At 64.2% G+C, this 22945-nt stretch overlaps 1 protein-coding gene across 7 annotated transcripts in view; it reads left to right on the forward strand.

Annotated features, from left to right (window-relative positions):
- HSPG2 (heparan sulfate proteoglycan 2) overlaps positions 1-22945 on the forward strand; it is a 171952-nt gene that overhangs the window by 62564 nt on the left and 86443 nt on the right. For all 7 annotated transcript variants that reach the window (XM_065574961.1, XM_065574963.1, XM_065574960.1 and 4 more), the window contains 25 exons: positions 133-252; positions 1667-1798; positions 2007-2151; positions 2571-2722; positions 3095-3241; positions 3947-4110; positions 4621-4800; positions 5443-5639; positions 7152-7299; positions 7673-7800; positions 7929-8015; positions 8364-8422; positions 8628-8695; positions 10178-10318; positions 12629-12805; positions 13347-13526; positions 13916-14034; positions 14951-15062; positions 15890-16003; positions 17249-17376; positions 17534-17620; positions 19036-19085; positions 19466-19545; positions 20969-21109; positions 21213-21404. In XM_065574961.1, coding sequence (XP_065431033.1) covers positions 133-252; positions 1667-1798; positions 2007-2151; positions 2571-2722; positions 3095-3241; positions 3947-4110; positions 4621-4800; positions 5443-5639; positions 7152-7299; positions 7673-7800; positions 7929-8015; positions 8364-8422; positions 8628-8695; positions 10178-10318; positions 12629-12805; positions 13347-13526; positions 13916-14034; positions 14951-15062; positions 15890-16003; positions 17249-17376; positions 17534-17620; positions 19036-19085; positions 19466-19545; positions 20969-21109; positions 21213-21404 — 3248 coding nt within the window. The remainder of the gene's footprint in view (positions 1-132; positions 253-1666; positions 1799-2006; positions 2152-2570; positions 2723-3094; positions 3242-3946; positions 4111-4620; positions 4801-5442; positions 5640-7151; positions 7300-7672; positions 7801-7928; positions 8016-8363; positions 8423-8627; positions 8696-10177; positions 10319-12628; positions 12806-13346; positions 13527-13915; positions 14035-14950; positions 15063-15889; positions 16004-17248; positions 17377-17533; positions 17621-19035; positions 19086-19465; positions 19546-20968; positions 21110-21212; positions 21405-22945) is intronic.

Genomic DNA, 22945 nt, shown 5'->3' on the forward strand with positions numbered 1-22945 from the left:
GGGGGAGGGGCTGTCGCATGTTACAGTGTGGGGTACAGGCGCGGCGCTGGGAAGGGGCTGTGTCTGGGTGCAGGCAGCGCTCTTGCTGTAGGGGGCCCAGGCAGCACACTGATGGATTCCCCCGCCCGACAGGCACCCCTATCCCGTGCGAGCCCAACGAGTTCAAGTGCCGGAACGGGCACTGCGCCCTCAAGCTGTGGCGCTGCGACGGGGACAACGACTGTGTGGACGGCTCCGATGAGGTGGACTGCCGTAAGTGTGCTGGCGAGAGTGCCACCCTGCCACCTCGGGCCATGCCAGAGAGCTCCCAGCCTTCCCCGGGCCCTGCCCAGCTCCCCCAGCCTGGCTCCGTGGAGCCTCCAGGGCACCAGTCCTTCCTAGCCGGGAGTGTGCGGGCACCCAAGCCAGCTCCGGGCTGCTCCCTGGTGCCCCTGGAAACGGCCCAGGTTGTTGCTCTGACCTCCTGGGAGCAAAGGAGGCCGAGCCGGGAGGACGAATAGAGCTGTCTCCTGACTCCACAGAGACCCTCGGGACTGGGGGCTCTGGCTGGCGGCAGGTTGGGGCCGAGGCGGAGGATGCTGCATAGAAGGGCACGGCTTGTCCCTGGGTGCCTCTCACCCAGCTGGCGCGCTGTGACCTGGGGCCAGGGAGTGATGGGCCAGAGGAGCTGCCACGTGATGCCAGCTGGGCAGGGGGCGATGCTGGTCAGGCGGGGGGGGTGACTCCAGCTGGGCAGGGGGCGATGCTGGTCAGGCTGTGGGGGGTGATGTCAGCTGGGCAGGGGGCGATGCTGGTCAGGCTGGGGGGGTGACCCCAGCTGGGCAGGGGACGATGCTGGGCAGGCGGGGGGGGGTGATGTCAGCTGGGCAGGAGGCGATGCTGGTCAGGCGGGGGGGGGGTGACCCCAGCTGGGCAGGGGGCGATGCTGGTCAGGCGGGGGGGGGGTGACCCCAGTTGGGCAGGGGGCGATGCTGGTCAGGCAGGGAGGGTGACCCCAGCTGAGCAGGGGGCGATGCTGGTCAGGCGGGGGGGGTGACTCCAGCTGGGCAGGAGGCGATGCTGGTCAGGCGGGGGGGCTGACCCCAGCTGGGCAGGGGGCGATGCTGGTCAGGCTGTGGGGGGTGATGTCAGCTGGGCAGGGGGCGATGCTGGTCAGGCTGGGGGGGTGACCCCAGCTGGGCAGGGGACGATGCTGGGCAGGCGGGGGGGGGTGATGTCAGCTGGGCAGGAGGCGATGCTGGTCAGGCGGGGGGGGTGACCCCAGCTGGGCAGGGGGCGATGCTGGTCAGGCGGGGGGGTGACCCCAGCTGGGCAGGGGGCGATGCTGGGCAGGCGGGGGGGGGTGATGTCAGCTGGGCAGGGGGCGATGCTGGTCAGGCGGGGGGTGACGTCAGCTGGGCAGGGGGCGATGCTGGGCAGGCGGGGGGGGTGATGTCAGCTGGGCAGGAGGCGATGCTGGTCAGGTGGGGGGGTGACCCCAGCTGGGCAGGGGGCGATGCTGGGCAGGCTGGGGGGGTGAAACCAGCTGAGCAGGGGGCGATGCTGGTCAGGCTCGGGGGTGGGGTGACCCCAGCTGAGCAGGGGGCGATGCGGGTCAGGCGGGGGGTGTATGGCCAGGCATTCGCAGGCTTATGCCCGCTAACCCCATCGTCTCATGCCCCCGCAGCCACCAAGGGCCCCGACGACACCTGCAGCCCCGACCAGTTCACTTGCGTGTACAGCCGCACCTGCATCCCGGCCAGCTACCAGTGCGACGAGGAGGCTGACTGCCCCGACCGCTCCGACGAGGTCGGCTGCAGTGAGTGCGGGTGTGGGGTGGGCTGTGGGGCCTTTCCCTCAGGGGGTGAGGGGTGGGATCAGCCAGCTGGCTTGGCAGTGGGGTCTCTGCCCTCCGAGGAGGGGTGGGAGAGCTGTGGTCCTGGGGTGCCCTCCCCTTGGAGCTGCTGTGGGGCAGCCTAGGCCTGGGGTGGGGGTCGCCCGCCTGCCTCACCTGGTTCCTCCCCCAGCACCGCCGCAAGTCATCACGCCCCCCGAGGAGTCCGTGCAGGCCACCCCCGGGCAGACAGTGCGCTTCCGCTGCGTGGCCGTCGGAGTGCCTACCCCCATCATCACCTGGAGACTCAACTGGGGGCACATACCTGCCAACAGGAGGTAGGCTGGGGGTGGCCCGGGACAGCCCCGGGAGTGGGGGAGGTGGTTTCAGAAGAGGGCTCTGCAGTGTGTGTGGGCTCTGCAGCGAGGAGGGGCGTTGCAGTGGGAATGCAGTGGGGGTTGGCGTGAGGGGCTCTGCAGTGCGTGGGGGCACTGCAGTGGGGGAGGGGCGTTGCAGTGGGAGTGCAGTGGGTGTTGGCATGAGGGGTTCTGCAACGTGGGGGGGCATTGCAGTGGAAGTGCGGTGGGGTGTTGGCGTGAGAGGTTCTGCAACGTGTGGGGGGGCATTGCAGTGGGGAGGCTGTTGCAGTGGGAGTGCAGTGGGGGGCTGGTGTGAGGGGCTCTGCAGCCCATCGGACCCTCTTGCCAGAGCTCCCTCCATTGGGACTTGCGGGCACTGCCCTTCCTCCCCTCCCCAGAGTGTCCATAAGCAGCGAGAACGGCCACGGGACGCTGACCATCCGGGACGTGAAGGAGGCCGACCAGGGTGCCTACACTTGTGAAGCCATCAATGCCCGGGGCATGGTATTCGGGATCCCTGACGGCGTGCTGAGCCTCATGCCCCGGCGTGGTGAGTCTGGGGCTCAACACCTGCCCTTCCCACCAGCTCTGCCAGCCTCAGACCTGGCCAGTGAGCGCAGGGCCCGGGGCGGGGGGGTGTTCACTTGTGTGTGACCTCCCCAGCTGTGGCCTTGCAGTCCCTGGGGAGGGGGGAGTTGAGCCTGGACGGGGAAGCAGGGTGGGCGGGAACGGGGAACCGACTGGCGTCTGGGGCTCACCTAGGTGAGGTGAGGCCGGATGTTCCTGGTCAGTGATGGTCCCGTCACCCCCACCGTGGGCTCCATGGCACCTCCCTGCCCCGCCCCATTCCCGTGTGGGGCTGCATCGCACCGGGTGGGACGTGGAGCCAGGTCCGTTCGTGATCTCTCTCCACTCCCGCCAGGTCCCTGCCCCGAAGGACACTTCCATGTTGAAGGTACCTCCAAGTGCCTGGCCTGCTTCTGCTTCGGCATCACCACGGCTTGCCATGGCACCAGCCGCTACCGGGACCAGATCCGCCTGCGCTTCGACACGCCCGATGACTTCAAGGGTGAGGGGCCGGGAGGGGCAGCTGCCAATACTATCCGGGCCCTGCCGTGCAACACACCCTCTTCCTCCCTGGGCCATGGGCACTGCCCTGTGGCTTTGCCAGGGCGAGAGTCTGGCTGTGGCTTCCCAGCTGGGCAGCACATCTCCCTGGGAGGAATGCCCCTCACCAGGGCTGTGAGCCCACCGAGGTGGCCTAGCCTCAGGCGTAGTGCTGAGGGCCTCGGCCCCCTGCTGCTGCCAGGCTAGCCGGGGAGGGCTGCCGTGGGCCATGGAAGGGTGGCTCAGGTTGGCTGCCCAGCTTGGAAAGCAGGTTAACTAGCAGTTAGTGGAACAGCCTCCAGAGTGGCTGGCTGCAGACAGGGCTGGGGTGGAGGGGTGTGTAGGGCCCTCATGGCTATACAGTTTTCTCTCAGCTGGCTCCTGGCCAATCAGGCCCCACTCTGGTTCCTGGCTTGTGCAGCAGGTACCTTCATGATGGGCCAAGGACTGGTACAGAGCTATTCCACGGACTCACTCTGGCAGCCAGACCAGCAGGGTCTTATCAGCCACAGCTCAGCTCTGGGGACAGGACGAGGCTCGAGGGAGGGCAGCAGGTCTTGTGGGGGGCCCCTCGCAGCAGCCATCTCCCCTTGCAGCCCTGCCCCTCTCCATGTGGGTGAGTGCTGTGCTGGGAGCAGGGGGGCACTGAACCTTTCCTCCTGGCCAGGTGTGAACGTGACGACACCAGCGCAGCCGGGGATGCTGCCCCTCTCCTCCACACAGCTCCAGATCGATCCCACCCTGCAGGAGTTCCAGCTCGTGGACCTGTCCAGGAGGTTCCTGGCACACGACTCCTTCTGGACATTGCCCAGCCAGTTCCTGGGCAACAAGGTGAAGGGCCGGGACTGGGCACACCCCAGGGCAGGGAAGGGACAGCAGCCTGGGAGGGAAGGTGGCAAGTGGAGTAGCCCATCCCTCCGCTGGCACTCACTGTCCGTGGCACAGGGAAGTCCCCGCTCTGCTGGGGGACTCTGGAACAGGAACTGTGCCACCGTGCATGGCAGCCCAGTGCCACGTCCCCAGGGACCTGGTGACTGTGCATCCCGGCTGGTGCTGGAGAGCAGAGGGGCCCCTCTAGACACACAGCCAGCAGTAGCCTCGCGTGGGGTTAGAGCAGGGGCGAAGGCTCTGGCTGTACCCTGCCCATGCCCCAGGAGTGCCCCCTGCTAGCTGGCCACACACGACACAAGGTCTGGTGGGGTCCCGTCAGCACCATGATGGCCAGAGGCCCTGTGGAGGGTGGGGGAGGGGCTGGCAGGAGGAGGGACCATCTCTGGGTTCTTTGCCTGGGGCTGCCAGCTCCCGACTGCACGCTGACCTGAGCTCTGTCGCTGGTTGCAGGTGGACTCCTACGGCGGGTACCTCAGCTTCAAGGTGCGCTATGGGCTGGCGCGCGGCCAGTCAGAGCCCGTGCAGAAGTCCAACGTGGTCATTATGGGGAATGGGCAGAAGCTCATCTACCGGGTGCAGGTGCCCACGCAGCCGTCGGTCGTCAACCAGCGCCAGATTCACTTCACAGAGGTGGGTGCTGCTGGAGAGGGAGGGCTGGGGGCGTGCGTCCCGTGCAGCATGCTCTCTCAGCCGCCTGTGGCAATGACCGCGTGTTCAGCCTACTCCCTTGGCTTCCAGTAGGGCTCTTGCACCGTGCGGTGGGTGCTGTTCTGCTGCTCATGCCGGCTGGCACTGCTGTTCCCGGCTGGCCCCTTGCAGCAGCGGGAGGCAGGCCCAGCCGGGCGACCGAGGCTCGTTCTGTGGCTCACCAAGTGCCCCCGCATGCCTGTGGGCAGCTCCAAGGCAGGCAAAGGCAGCGGGAAGCTGGGGTGAAGGAGACGAGATGCTGAGACCCGCCACTCGTCCTCAGCTCCTTAGCGAGACTGTCCCGCACTGGGCGTGATGCCCTCAGGAGAAACAGAGGCTGCCTTGGCTCCTACCTGGCCCCTGATTGCCAGGAGCACATGCCAGGGGATTCCCCTGCTCTCCAGTCACCGGGGCAGAGGTATGCGGACATGGTATGTCGCATCCAGTGCAGTTGTCAGCGCCATGAACAGGCTTCTGGAGCTGCTGGGTGCAGTGCTGGGTTGCCCTCCGGTCCGTATTGCCCTGTGTTCCTGGCACACACTCGGGAGGCGAATGCAACATTGTCCCTCCCTGGGCCTTTCCCAGGAGAACTGGCAGCACGAGTCGGGCGCCCCGGTGAGCCGGGAGACGCTGCTCCTGGCCCTGCAGAACCTGGAGAGCATCCTGGTGCAGACGGTCTACGACAACAAGATGGCGAGCGTGGGGCTGAGTGACATCGCCATGGACACCACCACCATGGAGCTCACCAGCCAGGGCGTGGCGCAAGGCGTCGAGGAGTGCAGGTGCCATCAGGAAACTGCCTGGGTTGGGCGGGGGGAGTCGCCTGCTTCCCAGGGAGCTCAGGGCCCCATCGTTCTGGGCCCAAGGAGCCTGGGACTGGCTGGTGCCTCTCTTCCCTGTGTGCACTGTATAGCCAGGATGCACCGTTGCTGCAACAAGGCCGGGGCCCAAACTCGGCTTGGTCCCCTGTGACAGGGCTGTGCCCTGCTGCTGTGCTGCAGGCCCCCCTGTGTGCCGTGGGTACCCCAGTGCCTGCCATGGGTCCCCCCTGCATGCCGTGGGTACCCCAGTGCCTGACACGAGTCCCCCCTGCATGCCACAGGTCCCCCCAGTGCCTGCCACGGGTTCCCCCTGTGTGCCGTCGGTCCCCCCAGTGCCTGACACGAGTCCCCCCTGCATGCCACAGGTCCCCCCAGTGCCTGCCACGGGTTCCCCCTGTGTGCCACAGGTCCCCCCAGTGCCTGCCATGGGTCCCCCCTGCATGCTGCGAGTCCCCCCTGCATGCCGTGGGTCCCCCAGTGACTGACACGGGTCCCCCCTGCATGCCACAGGTCCCCCCAGTGACTGATGTGGGTCCCCTCAGCGTGCCGTGGGTCCCCACTGTGTGCCTGGGGTTCCCCAGTATGTGCAATGGGTCCCCCAGGGCCTGACGCAGTTCCCCAGCGTCCGCTGCGGGGCCCCACTATGTGCCATGGGTCCCCCTTACGTGCTATGGCTCAGGGAGAAGGCAGGGGGGCGCTGCGGGGAGGCAGGGGGGCGCTGTGGGGAAACAGGGGGGCGCTGTGGGGAAGCAGGGAGGCGCTGCGGGGAAGCAGGGCGGCGCTGCGGGGAGGCAGCGCTGTGGGGAAGCAGGGAGGCGCTGCGGGGAAGCAGGGCGGCGCTGCGGGGAGGCAGCGCTGTGGGGAAGCAGGGCGGCGCTGCGGGGAGGCAGCGCTGTGGGGAAGCAGGGCGGCGCTGCGGGGAGGCAGCGCTGTGGGGAAGCAGGGCGGCGCTGCGGGGAGGCAGCGCTGTGGGGAAGCAGGGAGGCGCTGAGGGGAAGCAGGGCGGCGCTGCGGGGAGGCAGCGCTGTGGGGAAGCAGGGCGGCGCTGCGGGGAGGCAGCGCTGCGGGGAGGCAGCGCTGTGGGGAAGCAGGGAGGCGCTGTGGGGAAGCAGGGCGGCGCTGCGGGGAGGCAGCGCTGTGGGGAAGCAGGGCGGCGCTGCGGGAAGCAGTGGGGCCCTGTGGGTAAGTACTGGAGACTGTGCAGTACCCTCAGAGCTGGAGCATCCCCAGCCCCTAGTGAGTCGGGGGGGACCACTCTGGCTGGCTCCCCTCCCCCACTGTGGGGACCCGACCATTGCTGCTCCGTCGCCTGCTGTGCTCTGTCCTGGCTCACGCTCCATCCCCGCTGGAACCAGGGTGGGAGGGCTCCCTGGGCCCACGGGATCACCAGGGGGAATGTCAGCCGAGCCCTTGGCTTTCTGTAGCCTGGGATTGTCCCACTCCCTGCGTCCAGCTCCTCCTGCTCCCTTCCAGGTGCCCCATCGGCTACTCGGGCCTGTCCTGCGAGCGGTGCGATGCCCGGTTTGAGCGGGTACGCGAGGGCCCCTACCTCGGCACCTGCTCCGGCTGCAACTGCCACGGGCACTCCAGCTCCTGTGACCGGGCCTTCGGCTACTGTCTGGTAAGGGACAGGGCCTGGCTACCACCTGGCCCCCCCAGCAACGGGAGGGGTGGGGCAGACGCCAAGCGGGCTGGAGCGGGGCTCTGTGCATCACCCAGTCCCGGGCTCTCTCCTCTAGGGCATGAGCTGGCCAGACCTACACCCGGGCAATGCCAGGTAGACTGTGGATGGGCAGTGTCACTCGTGACGTGCCCAGTCCAGTGCATGCTGGGACATCTGAGCGCAGAGGGGAGTCACGGGGCGGGAGGGGGCGGGCCTGTGCTCCCTTGTTCACGGTGTGGTGCTGCGCAGTGCGGGTGGCATTGCCTGCCGGGGGCACCGTGCCCCTCGCAGCTTCCTGGAGCCTCAACGACCCATCTCCTCCCTCCCCCAGAACTGCCAGCACAACACAGAGGGGCCTCAGTGTAACAAGTGCAAACCTGGCTTCTTTGGAGATGCCACCAGAGGCAATGCCACGGCCTGTCGGTCCTGCCCCTGCCCCTACACCGTCTCCACGCGCAGGTGAGTGCTGGACGGGCACCACCCACGGCTCGCAGGGCATGGGCGCCCCATTGCTGGGCTGCTCTGCCTGGCTCCATGCTCCGCGGGGGCACGCAGGGCGCTAACCGTCTCTGCTTTGCTGCCTGCAGGTTCTCCGACACGTGCTTCCTGGACACAGACGGCCAGGCCACATGCGACGCCTGCGCCCAGGGATACACGGGGCGACGCTGTGAGAGGTGGGTCCCTGAGGCGCTGGTGGAGCAGGGGGGATGTTAACCCAGGGCACTGGGGGGTTCTCCTAGATAGGGAGAGGTAAGCTGAGGGGGCCAGCTGGGCCTGGTCTTTGTGTGGGGGATGGGCAGCAGGGATGGCCCTGGCTCCACGGGACGGAGAAGGGCAGGGGTTGGCATGGATCGGGGGAGCCCTTGGGGAACAGGACACTTGAGAGCTCTCCCACAGGGGGAGATGGATGGGTGCCCTCTGGGAAGTGGGGGGGTCAGGGAACCTGCTCTATAGAGGGGACACCCATGGCCTTGCTCCAGGAGGGCCCGTCTGACCTGGCGTCTTGCTCGATTCCCCTGTAGCTGTGCCCGTGGCTACGAAGGGAACCCCATGCAGCCGGGCGGGAGATGCGTGCCAACTGGTGAGTACCCCCACGTGCCCTCTACCAGTAAGTGCCCCCGGCCCTTGGCACTGTGCTGGTCTCCTTCCCTGCACTGCTCATTGGCATCCTGGGAGAGACACCTCAGCCAAGCAGCCGGGGCTTCCCCAGGGCGTGGTAGCGGGAGATGAGTGGTTTGGAGGGTGGGTGAGTGTCTGACTGGCTGCAAACCCCTCTGCTTCCCCAGGTCAGGAGTTCATGAAGTGTGATGAGCGGGGGAGCAGTGACTCCACAGGAGGCGCCTGCCGCTGTAAGGTACGGTGCGGTGCTGCGCGGCGCTGTGTGGTGCTGTGCGGTGCTCTGTGGTGCTGCGCGGCATGGTACGGTGCTGCGTGGTGCTGTGCGGTGTTCTGTGGTGCTGCGCGGCATGGTACGGTGCTGCGTGGTGCTGCACGGTGCTCTGTGGTGCTGCGCGGCATGGTACGGTGCTGCGTGGTGCTGCACGGTGCTCTGTGGTGCTGCGCGGCATGGTACGGTGCTGCATGGTGCTGTGCGGTGCTCTGTGGTGCTGCGCGGCATGGTACGGTGCTGTGTGGTGCTGCACGGTGCTGTGTGGTGCTGCGCGGCATGGTACGGTGCTGCATGGTGCTGTGCGGTGCTCTGTGGTGCTGCGCGGCATGGTACGGTGCTGTGTGGTGCTGCACGGTGCTCTGTGGTGCTGCGCGGCATGGTACGGTGCTGCATGGTGCTGTGCGGTGCTCTGTGGTGCTGCGCGGCATGGTACGGTGCTGCGTTGTGCTGCGCGCTGCTCTGTGGTGCTGCGCGGCATGGTACGGTGCTGCGTTGTGCTGCACGGTGCTCTGTGGTGCTGCGCGGCATGGTACGGTGCTGCGTGGTGCTGCACGGTGCTCTGTGGTGCTGCGCGGCATGGTACGGTGCTGCATGGTGCTGTGCGGTGCTCTGTGGTGCTGCGCGGCATGGTACGGTGCTGCGTTGTGCTGCGCGCTTCTCTGTGGTGCTGCGCGGCATGGTACGGTGCTGCATGGTGCTGTGCGGTGCTCTGTGGTGCTGCGCGGCATGGTACGGTGCTGCGTTGTGCTGCGCGCTGCTCTGTGGTGCTGCGCGGCATGGTACGGTGCTGTGTGGTGCTGCACGGTGCTCTGTGGTGCTGCGCGGCATGGTACGGTGCTGCATGGTGCTGTGCGGTGCTCTGTGGTGCTGCGCGGCATGGTACGGTGCTGCGTTGTGCTGCGCGCTGCTCTGTGGTGCTGCGCGGCATGGTACGGTGCTGCATGGTGCTGTGCGGTGCTCTGTGGTGCTGCGCGGCATGGTACGGTGCTGCGTTGTGCTGCACGGTGCTCTGTGGTGCTGCGCGGCATGGTACGGTGCTGCGTTGTGCTGCGCGCTGCTCTGTGGTGCTGCGCGGCATGGCACGATGCTGCATGGTGCTGTGAGGCACGGTACGGTGCTGTGTGATGCGGTGTGGCACAATGCTACACTCCCCCTTCCCCGTGCTCCAGGGTCCCCAGACAGACACAGCTCTCCCTAGGGCCCTTGGCACCCAGCGCCAGGACTTGTTGGTGCCATGCCCACCTGAGAGTGGTGGGAGCCCCTTGCCAGAGGCCCAGATCCCTGGAGGACAGGCTGTATTGGAGCCAAGCCAGCGCCCCGGGGCACGCAGGAGCCCTCGGCCCTGCCAGGCTGGGGCAGTGTGTGTGGGGGTGCAGTGGGAGCAGCCCTGCTGCGTGCCCAGCCTGCGCCGTGTTGCTCGGTGCCATCCCTCCATCTCTTCTGCAGCCCAACGTGGCGGGACGTCTCTGCAACGAGTGCACGTCTGGAGCCTTTTACCTGAGCGACCAGAATCCCGACGGCTGCTTGAAGTGCTTCTGCATGGGGGTGTCTCGGCAGTGCGCCAGCTCCTCCTGGAACAGAGAGCAGGTACCGCCCGCGGGCATCACCTCTCCCCCACGAGAGCCCCACCAGGCAGCACCTCCCCCCCCAGAGGCCCCCCTCAGAGCAGGTACCCCCCCGGGAGCAGCACCTCCCCCCCCAGAGACCCCCCTCAGAGCAGGTACCCCCCGTGGGCAGCACCTCCCCCCCCAGAGACCCTCCTCAGAGCAGGTACCCCCCCGCGGGCAGCACCTCCCCCCCAGTAACCCCCCTCAGAGCAGGTATCCCCCATAGGCAGCACCTCCCCCCCAGAGACTCCCCTCAGAGCAGGTACCCCCCGCGGGCAGCACCTCCCCCCCCCCCCCCCCGAGAGCCCCACCAGGCAGCACCTCCCCCCCCAGAGGCCCCCCTCAGAGCAGGTACCCCCCCCGCGGGCAGCACCTCCCCACCCAGAGACCCCCCTCAGAGCAGGTACCCCCCGTGGGCAGCACCTCTCCCCCCCAGAAACCTCCCTCAGAGCAGGTACCCCCCACAGGCAGCACCTCCCCCCCAGAGACTCCCCTCAGAGCAGGTACCCCCCACGGGCAGCACCTCCCCACCCAGAGACCCCCTCAGAGCAGGTACCCCCCACGGGCAGCCCCCTCCCCCGAGACCTCCCTCAGAGCAGGTACCCCCCGCGGGCAGCACCTCCCCCTCCCTGAGAGCCCCACCAGGCAGGTACCCTCCGTGGGCAGCACCTCCCCACCCAGAGACCCCCCTCAGAGCAGGTACATAAGAACATAAGAACGGCCACACCGGGTCAGACCAAAGGTCCATCTAGCCCAGTATCCTGTCTACCGACAGTGGCCAATGCCAGGTGCCCCAGAGGGAGTGAACCTAACAGGCAATGATCAAGTGATCTCTCTCCTGCCATCCATCTCCACCCTCTGACAAACAGAGGCTAGGGACACCATTCCTTACCCGTCCTGGCTAATAGCCATTAATGGACTTAACCACCATGAATTTATCCAGTTCTCTTTTAAACTCTGTTATAGTCCTAGCCTTCACAACCTCCTCAGGTAAGGAGTTCCACAAGTTGACTGTGCGCTGCGTGAAGAAGAACTTCCTTGTATTTGTTTTAAACCCACTGCCTATTAATTTCATTTGGTGACCCCTAGTTCTTGTATTATGGGAATAAGTAAATAACTTTTCCTTATCCACTTTCTCCACATCACTCATGATTTTATATACCTCTATCATATCCCCCCTTAGTCTCCTCTTTTCCAAGCTGAAAAGTCCTAGCCTCTTTAATCTCTCCTCATATGGGACCCGTTCCAAACCCTTAATCATTTTAGTTGCCCTTTTCTGAACCTTTTCTAGTGCCAGTATATCTTTTTTGAGATGAGGAGACCACATCTGTACGCAGTATTCGAGATGTGGGCGTAGCATGGATTTATATAAGAGCAATAATATATTCTCCGTCTTATTCTCCATCCCCTTTTTAATGATTCCTAACATCCTGTTTGCTTTTTTGACCGCCTCTGCACACTGTGCGGACATCTTCAGAGAACTATCCACGATGACTCCAAGATCTTTTTCCTGACTTGTTGTAGCTAAATTAGCCCCCATCATATTGTATGTATAGTTGGGGTTATTTTTTCCAATTCTGAGAATTTACTATTAATTCCTACCCTTTGTTCCCGGTCTTTTAACCAGTTCTCAATCCATGAGAGGACCTTCCCTTTTATCCCATCACAACTTACTTTACTTAAGAGCCTTTGGTGAGGGATCTTGTCAAAGGCTTTCTGGAAATCTAAGTACACTATGTCCACTGGATCCCCCTTGTCCACATGTTTGTTGACCCCTTCAAAGAACTCTAATAGATTAGTAAGACACGATTTCCCTTTACAAAAAACATGTTGACTATTGCTCAACAGTTTATGTTTCTCTATGTGTCTGACAATTTTCTATGTGTCTGACATAGAGCAGGTACCCCCCGCGGGCAGTACCTCCCCCTCCCCGAGAGCCCCACCAGGCAGGTCCCCCCCGCGGGCAGCACTTCCCCACCCAGAGACCCCCCTCAGAGCAGGTACCCCCTGCGGGCAGCACCTCCCTACCCAGAGACCCCCTCAGAGCAGGTACCCCCCGAGGGCAGCGCCTCCCCACCCAGAGAGCCCCACGGGGCAGGGGCACGGCCCCATCAGCTAACCATCAGTGGGGCTGGTAGATCCGCCTGTGTCAAGCCCCGTGTTCACTGGCGCAGATGGGTGTGCTCACCCCGCGCCAGACACAGAACCCCCAAGAGGGCAGTGAGGCGCAGAGAACCCAGGTGTCCTGCTCCGGGCGTAGGGCCGCCGGCTGACAGTGTTTGTGTTGCAGGTGCAGGCCATGGACGGTGAGCGGGCGCACTTCAGCCTAGCCAACCTGGCCAACACCCGCACAGTCAGCGAGGGCATCCGCTCCCTGAGCCACGCCGAGTTGGCCTTTTCCACCTTCCACGCCCTGCCCCGCGACGTCTACTACTGGGTGCTGCCTGACCGCTTCAAGGGAGACAAGGTGCCCCCCCCACTCCACGGTGCCCATGGCTGACACAGCCTCCCTCATGGCAGGCTGGGCTGGCAGCATCACCAGGCCTCTGTGCCCCATAGTGCAGGGGAAGGGTGGACACAGGGGGAGAGCGGGTGCTCCGGGGGTGATCAAAGGGATGGAGTGGGGGAGGCTATGGGTGGGGCCAAATGGTGGGAAGGGGGAGGCTGTGGGTGGTGGGGGCAGGGGACGCTGTGGGCAGGGCAGGGCGGGGGGATGGAGGAGGGTATGGGCAGGGGGCTGGGCGGTGGGGATGGGGGCAGGGAAGACTGTGGGTGGGCCCGGGCCATGAGACCAGGGAGGTTGTGGGCAGAGCCGGATGGTGGGACAATGGAGGCTGTGGGGTCTGGGGGCTGGGTGGTGGGGTCGGGGCAGGATGTGAACAGTGGGCTGGGCAGTGGGTGGGGGTGGCTGTGGGCGGGGCCAGGCAGTGGAAACAGGGAGGCTGTGAGTGGGGCTGGGCAGCCAGGGCATGTCCATCAGTCCAGCTGAGTGGTGCTGCCCCACGCAGGTGACCTCGTATGGCGGGGAGCTGCACTACACTGTTATGCACAGCGCGGCGCCCGGCGCCCAGCCCCTGCGCAGCCAGCCCGACGTGCTTCTGCGTGGCAACGGCATCTTCCTGGAGCACTTCGCCGAGACCGGCCCCCTGCCGGGGACCCCCACCCGCTTCACTGTCCCCTTCCGAGAGGTGAGAGCAAGGGTGGCCCCTGCAGAGCGACCCCTGCCGGAGCTCAGCCCCCAGGGAGTGGGATGGACCCCAGCACCCCTCACCCATCAGCACCTGCGGTGCCTGGGGGGCCCAAGGCTAACCCATGGTACCCTGCCAGGGTGCCCTGTCCTCACTCCCCAGTGACCTCTGCCCACTGACTGACCGGGTGGGAGCGCATATGCCTGCTGCTTGGGGACATGCCACACTATAAAGTACCCAGAATCCCCTGCTCCACCAGCAGCAGCGACTGCTAGAGCGCCCCGGGCTCCAACCTGTTGTAGCCTGTGTGCGGGGAGCGGGGCTGGCACAGATGGCACATGTGGATGGCAAGCGGCTGGTCACCCTGGCGTTTGCTGTGCCCTCCCTAGCGTGCCTGGCGCCGAGCTGATGGGCAGGATGCCACGCGGGAGCACCTGTTGATGGCGCTGGCCGATATCGACCTCTTCATGATCCGGGCATCGTACACGGACAGGCCGGCGGAGAGCAGGTAACGTGGGCGCCGGGGACCAGCCCTGGTATCGGGCTCCAGCCTGGCAAGAGGCAGCGGGGGGCTCGGAGCAGGGGAGAAGCCGTCTTTGCTGGTGTCCCAGCTGTGCCTGTTCTGTGGGGAAAGGGCCAGTCTGCCAGGCTGAGACACGGTGCCAGCTATGACCGCTCCCCAGCCTTGTGCACACCCCACACGCATGCACCATACACACACACACATGCACCACACGCACACCACACATGCACCAACTGTGCACATGGACATGCCACACACACAAGTGTGCACACACCACACACACGCACCCCCATCCCAGCCTCATAGACACACCCTCCGCACCAGACCCGAAACTCTCCTGCCAGTACCAGTGCAGCTCCCTGCTGGGGAGCCAGAGGCTGCAAGTTTTGGGCTCCCCCCTTCTTGTCCCCTGAAGCCTTCCTGCTCTTGACTCTGGCAGAGCCTCGGAGGAGGCCCTCCCTGGCAGTGGCATGGGGCCCAGCTGATCTGGGGGGTCGGAGGCTGTTCCTTGGCCCAACTTGCCAGAGGGCAGTGCGATGGGACAGCAGGAGAGAAGCTGCTCTGAATTCAGCCGTGGTAGCTGCCTCTGCGTGCAGCATGGGTTGCTCCAGGGACCCCCCCTTCTCAAGCTGCTCTGTACCCCTCTGAAAGGCGGGGGTGCATCCCCTCTGCCGGGACAGGTGGGCATGGAAGGCTCCTGTCCCCCAGACGGGCCCACGCACAGAGGCTCCAGGATGGAGGGTGACCCTTGATCTCGCCGTCTCACCTGGGATCCCGTGAAGTCTGGCTGTGACCCTTGGGAGACCCCGGCCGGGGCCAGGGACTGGCTGTGCCCAGGCAGCCTGGCCCAGGCCTGTCTCTAAGCGGATGCTGAGCTCCCTCCTGGCCTTTTGTCTCCCAGGCTCTCCAACATCCACATGGACGTGGCCGTGCCCCATGCCACTGGCCTGGAACGGGCGGTGGAGGTGGAGGAGTGCACCTGTCCCCCTGGCTACCGTGGCCCTTCCTGCCAGGTGAGTCTGGCCCTGGAGTAGGCAGGAGCCCGTCCCCGCACACAGGGCAGCAGCGCCCCCTTTGGCTGGGGGGCAGCCTCCTCCGTGGCATTGGGAGCCATGCAGCAGGGGCATCTCCCAGGTCCAGAGACGATGACGCCTGGCGCTAGATGGCAGCTGTGGAGCGCAAGCCCACTGCTCCTCCCTCCAGCTGCCGGGCAGCCCAGCTGGAGGGGCTGGTGTCCTGCTGGTGCCAGGCCTGGGTGGCAATGGGGCCCTCACCGGCGTACAGGGAGGCAGGGAGCGGTCCCAGTGTTGGGGAGGCTCTACCTGTCACCTCGGGACAGTGTCTGAGCCGTATCATGGGGGCCGGGCAGTGTGCCCCATGCCAGCATGACAGCTGCACGGCCCATTTGGAACCAGAGGGCCAGGGGGTCCATAGGCCCATGCTGAGCTAGTCTGATCCATGTGCCAGACCAACCTCACTGCTGCTATGTGTGGCGCTGACTCTTCGGGGGAGGGGGGAGGGCGCATGGAGGGCAGGGTTGTAGCAAGAAAGGCCACAGCCTCCCGGCCATTCTGAGCACGGAGTCCAAAGGACAAAGCTCCCTGGGAGACCCTCCCTTGGCCTGAGATGGAGGGAGGAGTCTGGGGGCAGCATACCTTGCCTGGCACCGGAGGAGGGTCCCAGCCCTGCCTGGCGCCGGGGGAGGGTCCCAGCCCTGCCTGGCGCCCAGGCCCCGGGGGAAGGTCCTAGCCCTGCCTGGTGCCGGGAGAGGGTCCTAGCCCTGCCTGGCGCCGGGGGAGGGTGGATTTAGGAACCCACTGGCCCTGTTCTCTCCCCCAAGGACTGCGATGTGGGCTATGTTCGCACCACCAGCGGCCTCTACCTGGGTACCTGCAAGCGCTGTGACTGCAGCGGGCACTCTGGCGAGTGTGATGCCGAGACAGGAGACTGCCAGGTGAGCCCTGCCCCTGTGAGCCGCCCATGGCTGGCGCTGCTGCCCTATCTGGGGCGTGTCCGCGAGGACGTTGTGTGACTCAGCAGGGATGTCCAATGCCATGTGACATCCTGCACTTTGCCCTGGCCTGGCTGCTCCCAGGGGTTTCTGTGGGGCTTGGAGCAGAGGGCCTGTGCCCAGAGCCATGCCAGCCAGCTCCCCTCAGGGACCCCTCGGTGAGCTCCCTGGCTCTGGGGGATGAGGCTGGCCTGGGACAGGCAGTGGGTGCCAGCAACCTGTGCAGCACCTTGTGGGGTATCTGGGGCTCCAAGTTCCTGGGCAGATGCCAGGCAGCAGTGAGAGTGAGGGGGCGTCAGGGTGGTGCTGGCAGGGCCTGGCTATAAGAGATAAGAACATAAGAACAGCCAGACTGGGTCAGACCAAAGGTCCATCTAGCCCAGTATCCTGTCTTCTGACAGTGACCAATGCCAGGTGCCCCAGAGGAAATAAACAGAACAGGGAATCATCAAGTGATCCATCCCCTGTCGCCCATTCCCAACTTCTGGCAAACCGAGGTTAGGGACGCCATCCCTGCCCATCCTGGCTAATAGCCATTGATGGACCTATCCTCCATGAACTTATCTAGTTCTTTTTTGGACCCTGTTATAGTGTTGGCCTTCACAACATCCTCTGGCAGAGTTCCACAGGTTGACTGTGCGTTGTGTGAAGACATACTTCCTTTTGTTTGTTTTAAATGTGCTGCCTATTAATTTCATTTGGTGACCCCTAGTTCTTGTGTTATGTGAAGGAGTAAATAACACTTCCTTATTTACTTTCTCCACACCAGCCATGATTTTATAGACCCCTATCATATGTCCCCTTAGTCTTCTCTTTTCCAAGCTGAAAAGTCCCAGTCTTATTAATCTCTCCTCATACGGAAGCTGTTCCATACCCCTAATCATTTTTGTTGCCCTTTTCTGAACCTTTTCCAATTCCAATATATCTTTTTTGAGATGGGGCGATCACATCTGCACACAGTACTCAAGATGTGGGCGTAACATGGATTTATACAGAGCCAATATGATATTTTCTGCCTTATTATCTATCCCTTTCTTAATGATGCCCAACTTTCTGTCCACGTTTTTGTCTGCTGCTCCACATTCAGAGAACTATCCACAATGACTCCAAGATCTCTTTCTTGAATGGTAACAGCTAATTTGTACCCCATCATTTTATATGTATAGATTCCTTCTCTTTCCTTCTCAGAACTGCCAGGACAACACTGAGGGCACCAGGTGCGAACGCTGCCAGCCAGGTTACTATGGCGATGCCCGACAAGGGACCCCAGCAGACTGCCAGCCCTGCCCATGCCACGGGCCATACGCAACCAGCCAGTACGTTCCCTGACAGCCTGGGGCAGTCCCACCTCACAGGGCTTCTGCTCACTCCATGTCTTGTGTCTGTCGGTCCATGGGGTGGGCTGCGGGGTGGACAAGGCTGGGCCAGGGGCAGGGCTGGGCTGGGCATGACTCTTCTTCATCCTCTTCTCAGGGCCACGAAAACCTGCTTCTTGGACACGGACGGACAGCCCACGTGTGATGCCTGCACCACGGGCTACGTGGGACGCCAGTGCCAGAGGTATGGGGGGTGCCAGTCTGTCCCTGCCCAAACACCACTCAGGGACTGCCCCATGCGCCCTACTTGGCTCACCTGAGTGTCAGTCTGTGCCTGCCCTGGGGGTCTGGGGCTGTGGAATCGGCACTGACTTCATGGTGCCAGGGGTGCCCCCGAATGCAAGTGTAGGCCCAGCAAGGCTCCTGACACTGGCACTTGGAGAAGGGAACCCCTCTAGGCCCAGCTAGCCCAGCCCAGCCTGTCTCCTGCGGAGTCGAATGGGTCTCGGAGCTCGGGGTGCCAGGGCTCTGGGCTTGGTTAAGGACTGTGGGGCTGGGGCAGGGGGCTCAGGTGGGAAGGAAGCTCCTCCAGCCCTAGTGCTGAGGCCAGGGCTCCCCATGCTCCTGCCCAGCAACCAGCCCCTGAATGCTCTGGGGGGGGGGCCGGATTCTTCCCCCAGGGGGACGAGTAACCCCCGTCGGGCCAGCGAGAGCCACGCATGTTGGGGGGGAATAGGCCAGATGGAGAGCTCAGGGTGCCCAACTCCAGGCTGGAAGCAGCACGAGGGCAGCAGAAATACAAAGAGCCAGACCAGAGTTGGGGGGGCAGGGAGGGTGGGGGGTGAGGGGCTGTGCGTGAGTGGGCTGTGGGGTATGGGTGTGGGGGGTGTGGCTATGTGGGAGGTGGAGATGCAGGACTGTGGATGAGGGGTGAGAGGTGGGACTGTGGGGGCATGGGAGGTGGTGTGGGAGGGTATGGGGGGAGGGGTTGTGGGTAAGGGGGCTATATGGGGTATAGGTGTGGGGGTGCAGCTGTGTGGGGAAATGGGGGGTAGGGCTGTGAGGTGTGGGGAAATGGGGATGGGGCTGTGCGTGAGTGGGCTGTGGGGTATGGGTGTGTGGGGGGGTGTGGCTATGTGGGAGGTGGAGATGCAGGACTGTGGATGAGGGGTGAGGTGGGACTGTGGGGGCATGGGAGGCGGTGTGGGAGGGTATGGGGGGAGGGGTTGTGGGTAAGGGGGCTATATGGGGTATAGGTGTGGGGGTGCAGCTGTGTGGGGAAATGGGGGGTAGGGCTGTGGGGTGTGGGGAAATGGGGATGGGGCTGTGGGTGAGGGGACTGTGGGGTATAGGTGTGGGGGGGTGCGGCTGTGTAAGGGGCTGGGGCTGTGGGTGAGGGGGTTGTGTGGGGAAATGGGGGTGGGGCTGTGGGGGGTGCGGCTGTGTGAGGGGGTGGGGCTGTGGGTGAGGAGGCTGTCTGGGGAAATGGGGGTAGGGCTGTGGGGTATGGGGGTGGGGGGTGGAGGGTGGAGGTGCAGGGCTGTGGGTGAGCGGTGGGACTGTGAGGGAATGGGGGGCTGTGAGCGGAAGGAGCGGCCGGGGTTTGGTGGGCACAGCCAGCTCCCCATGTGACCAGGAGGTCTCTTCCTTTGCCCCCAGGTGTGCTCCTGGCTATGTGGGGAACCCCAGCCTGGGACAGCCCTGCAGAGGTGAGTGCCATGGAAGCGAGTGGCAGCTGGTTCTGGGGGGGTCCTTGGGATGAGACTAGGGTTCAGGGCCCGGCGCCAGGGCTGTCAGGAAGGAAGGGGCCCCACTGAGTCGTGCGAAATCCCCAGTGCCCAGGAGCCAACCCCATGCAGTGCCCTCGGGGTGATGGGGCCCAGTGCCTGTGAAGGGGCCCCCCTGCGGGGTCCAATTGTGGGGGAGATTGAAGGAGCCCCAGCCTGGGGGAGCCCATCCTGTGGGCAGGGCAGAGCTGGCAGTTACCCCTGGAGCAAGAGGGTGCTGGGCTCGGAGCCCCTCCATTGCTCGGCCCCCAGGCGACCAGGCTCAGGAGTAACAGCTCTTCTCTTCTGCCTCCTTGCTCTAGAGCTCACCGGACACTGCAGCTGTGACCCCCAAGGCAGCGTGAGCAGGCAGTGTGATGCCAGCGGACAGTGCCAGTGTAAGGTGAGAGAATACCTCCCTGCTAGCAAGTTCCTCCGCCATGGGCTGTGGCTCACCTGCCAGGGACCCGTCGGGGAACCTAGCTCCACTCCTCCCCAATCGCCACCCCCAGCGCGTCTCAGTGGGCCAAACCCCCAGGGGTCTCACTCTTCCTCCAGGGCAGGGCCCGTGGCCTGACCACCTCCTAGCCTGGACTTCTGGGGCTCCAGTCCCCCTGCTTCACACTGTGAGCTCTGTGCAGCGAGTCCCACTGAGCCAGACTCCCGTGGAGCCTTGTGAGCTGTGCAGGGGTTAACGCCCCTCACCCAGCGCTGTCACAACAGCCGGGTTTATTCAGCAGCTGGAGCCCAGCATGGGAAGTCCCCAGGTTAGCCCAGAGAACTGAAGGTGAAAGCACGGCCCATCCTGGTCAGCCCAGGGCCCAGCCAGGGGAACAGTGAACCCACTGGTCAGGCTCCGTCTGTCTCTCTGCCTGACCTCCTTGGTCAGTTCTAGGTGAGAGCTCCGACTCCTTCCAGCAGGCACCTCTGGGCACCACCTCACACCTCTCCAGTCCTTTGTTCTCCAGCTGTTGCTTAGCTCCTCTGCAGAGGGGTGGGAAATCCATCTTCCTCTGGACCATTGGTTCCTCGGGGTCAATGATCTGGGATTGGGTTGGCCGTTGGCTTCTCACATACTCCACTGATGTGGAATCGGCCATCGCCAATCCTTTTTAATGACCGGGTCCAGCTCAGTCAGCCTGGCGACACTCCTACCTGTGTTCCAGCCTGCCCTGAGAGCCCTTCCTCCCATCTGAAAAATATAGGGGAAACTGAGGCACACATAGGAGACATATAAATCTTACAGAAAAGTCCCACTTTGTGACACCTACTCCCTGTTCTTGTTAACATCGTATGCTAAGCGTAACTGGCTCTCCTGTGTCTGACGCTGAGCTGTCCTCGGTTCCCCAGAGCCGCACTGAGAACAAAATTCCCAAGCTGGGTTGTTCTTTGCACCTCACCCTTGTGCCTGCCCCGTGCTGCTGACAGCTCTCACTGGGCTGCCCTGGCTGTTGGGTAGCTGGCCTATGCCCATGTGCATTGAGCCTGCACCCTCTGCCTGGCCCCCACCAGTGATGGCTGAGATCTTCACCAGTCTGTGTGCCTGAATGCGGGGACTTCCTGCCTGCCCCTGACACGGGGGAGGGGAGCAGGGTCCCTGGGGGAGAGGATCCCTCCACAGCTGCCCCAGGATTCTGCTCCACTTACCATTTCGTTCCTGTGCTCCTGGCCCAGTTCATCGCTGGGACGTGGAGGATGCTTGGGGAATTCCAGCTCTGGGGAACAGGATGGGGCTGGTCGGACCCCCAGCCAGTTGGGGTCACTCAACCATCGCCCCGGCTGTTGGGCCGTTTCCTCAGCCCCTCATCTGTCCCATTCCCTTGCAGCCTCACGTGGAGGGTCCCTCCTGCAGCAGCTGCCGTGCCCACCATTTCCACCTGAGCGCCGAGAACCGCGAGGGTTGTCTGCCCTGCTTCTGCATGGGTGTGACCCAGCAGTGCACCAGCTCCTCCTACTACCGGGGCCTGGTAAGAGCCCATCTCCCCAAGCCTCCCGGTCCAGTCCTGCAGGGTGCCTGGCTTGCAGGGGCCCCTGGTTGGATTCACGTCCCCCGGTGTCTGTTCCCGGCAGGTCACTAGCCCCTTCCTCCCGGGCGACTTCCAGAACTTCGCCCTGGTGAACCGCCAGCACAGCACCCGCGTCGTGACCGGCTTCGTCGTGGAGCTGTCAGCCGAGGGGCCGCAGCTCTCCTTCGGGCGCTTCGGCCAGCTGGGCCAGGAGCCCTACTACTGGCAGCTGCCCGGGCCCTACCAAGGAGACAAGGTATGGCAAGAGCCCAGGGCCCTGCCCGTCTCCCTGCCCCACCGTGGCTGGAGAATGGTTGAGGGGCCCTCTGGGGCCTGGCCCATGGCGCGTGTCTGTGTGAGATCTCTGCATGCCCGGGGCTGGCACCCTGAGGCCCTGGGCTCCTGCACTGGACCAGTGATGCACCCGGCTCTCCTCCAGCTCTGCCGAGCAGTGGCTCTCATAGTGCTTTACAGAGGGCAGTACTGTGAGCCCTGTGGTACAGATGGGGAAACTGAGGCACAGGCCTGCGCTGTTGTGTCTCCTGGGCCACTGTCATCAGCGTGTGATCCCTGAACCTATGGGCACCCCCGTCAGCCCCATGCTGAGGCCAGAGTCCCGGGCAGGGGATAGCACTGGCTCTAACGGGCCCCGTCCCTGAGGTAAGCAGTGCCATCGCCCCTCGGAGACCCCCCCAGATCCCCACCTCACACGGACCCAGCCGTGCCGACAGCCCAGGGAATGTGACCCATGGGGCTGAGCAAGCACAGAGCCCATCCCCTGGGGATTGCAGCTGAAGGGGGCATGAGCTCTGTCAGGAGCCTGGGGGCTGTGGCTCTGTCTCTGGGAAGGGGATTTGCCCCATGAAGGCAGGGTTGCCTAGTGGATAGGGACTGAGGTGGGACTCAGGAGACTGGGGCTCAGTTTCTCTGGCCTCTTGTGTGACCTTGGGCAAGTCACTTACCAGCTCTGTGGCTTTGCTCTCTGCAGCCTGGGGGCTGTGCCGCCTACTCCCAGCAGGAGCCCACTCTAGGGGCTTCGAGACGAGCAAGGTCCCGGCTCCCTGGTGGCCTCCGTGGGTCTGTCTACACTGTGCACTAACCCCAGGCTCTGACTCAGATTTGAGCCCAAGCCCTTCCTCCATCCACACAGAAATCAGGCAGATTCAGGCGTGCAAGCCCACAAACCCTGGCTCCTAGGACCCTGCTGGGCATTCGGTCAGAGCCTAGGTCCAGCTGCGACTTGGCTCCAAGTGTGGACACAACTCGAGCTGCAGCCCCGAGGCAGGGCTGTGCAGTGCAGTGTGGACGTGTTTGCACGGGGCCAGCCATCGCAAGCCCAGCTTTCCAACGAGTCGACAAGCACGGGTCCCCGTCATGGGTTTCCATGCAGTGTAGACACCCCGTGGCATGATGCCCAAGTAGGCAAATCGGCACCCGGCGCTCAGTAGATGTGCTCGCCGTGCGGTGATGTCCCAGGATCACAGGACAGCGTTGTGTCTGGAATGGACAGTACTTACTCCAGACACCCCTTCCCCACAGGGGGCAGCACTGGGCCACCGCAAGGGGGGCAGAGCTGGGGGCTGCATTCCACACCCACTGCTCCCCCTGGCTGGGCGTTTGTTCTAGATCAATCAGCTCTGCCCCCCCTTCCCTTGAGCCCCAGCAGGTGGAAGAAGAAAATGACTCTGCCCTTACAGGGGGAAAGGGCCCGATTCACTGTCTGTGACCAGGGGAATTTGTTCCTTCCCTGGGTGCTAGCTGTGTGCCGGCAGTGCCCGCCGTGTGCCGGGAGCACCA

This window comes from Chrysemys picta, chromosome 21 (assembly GCF_011386835.1).
Source record: "Chrysemys picta bellii isolate R12L10 chromosome 21, ASM1138683v2, whole genome shotgun sequence".
NCBI lineage: Eukaryota > Metazoa > Chordata > Testudines > Emydidae > Chrysemys > Chrysemys picta.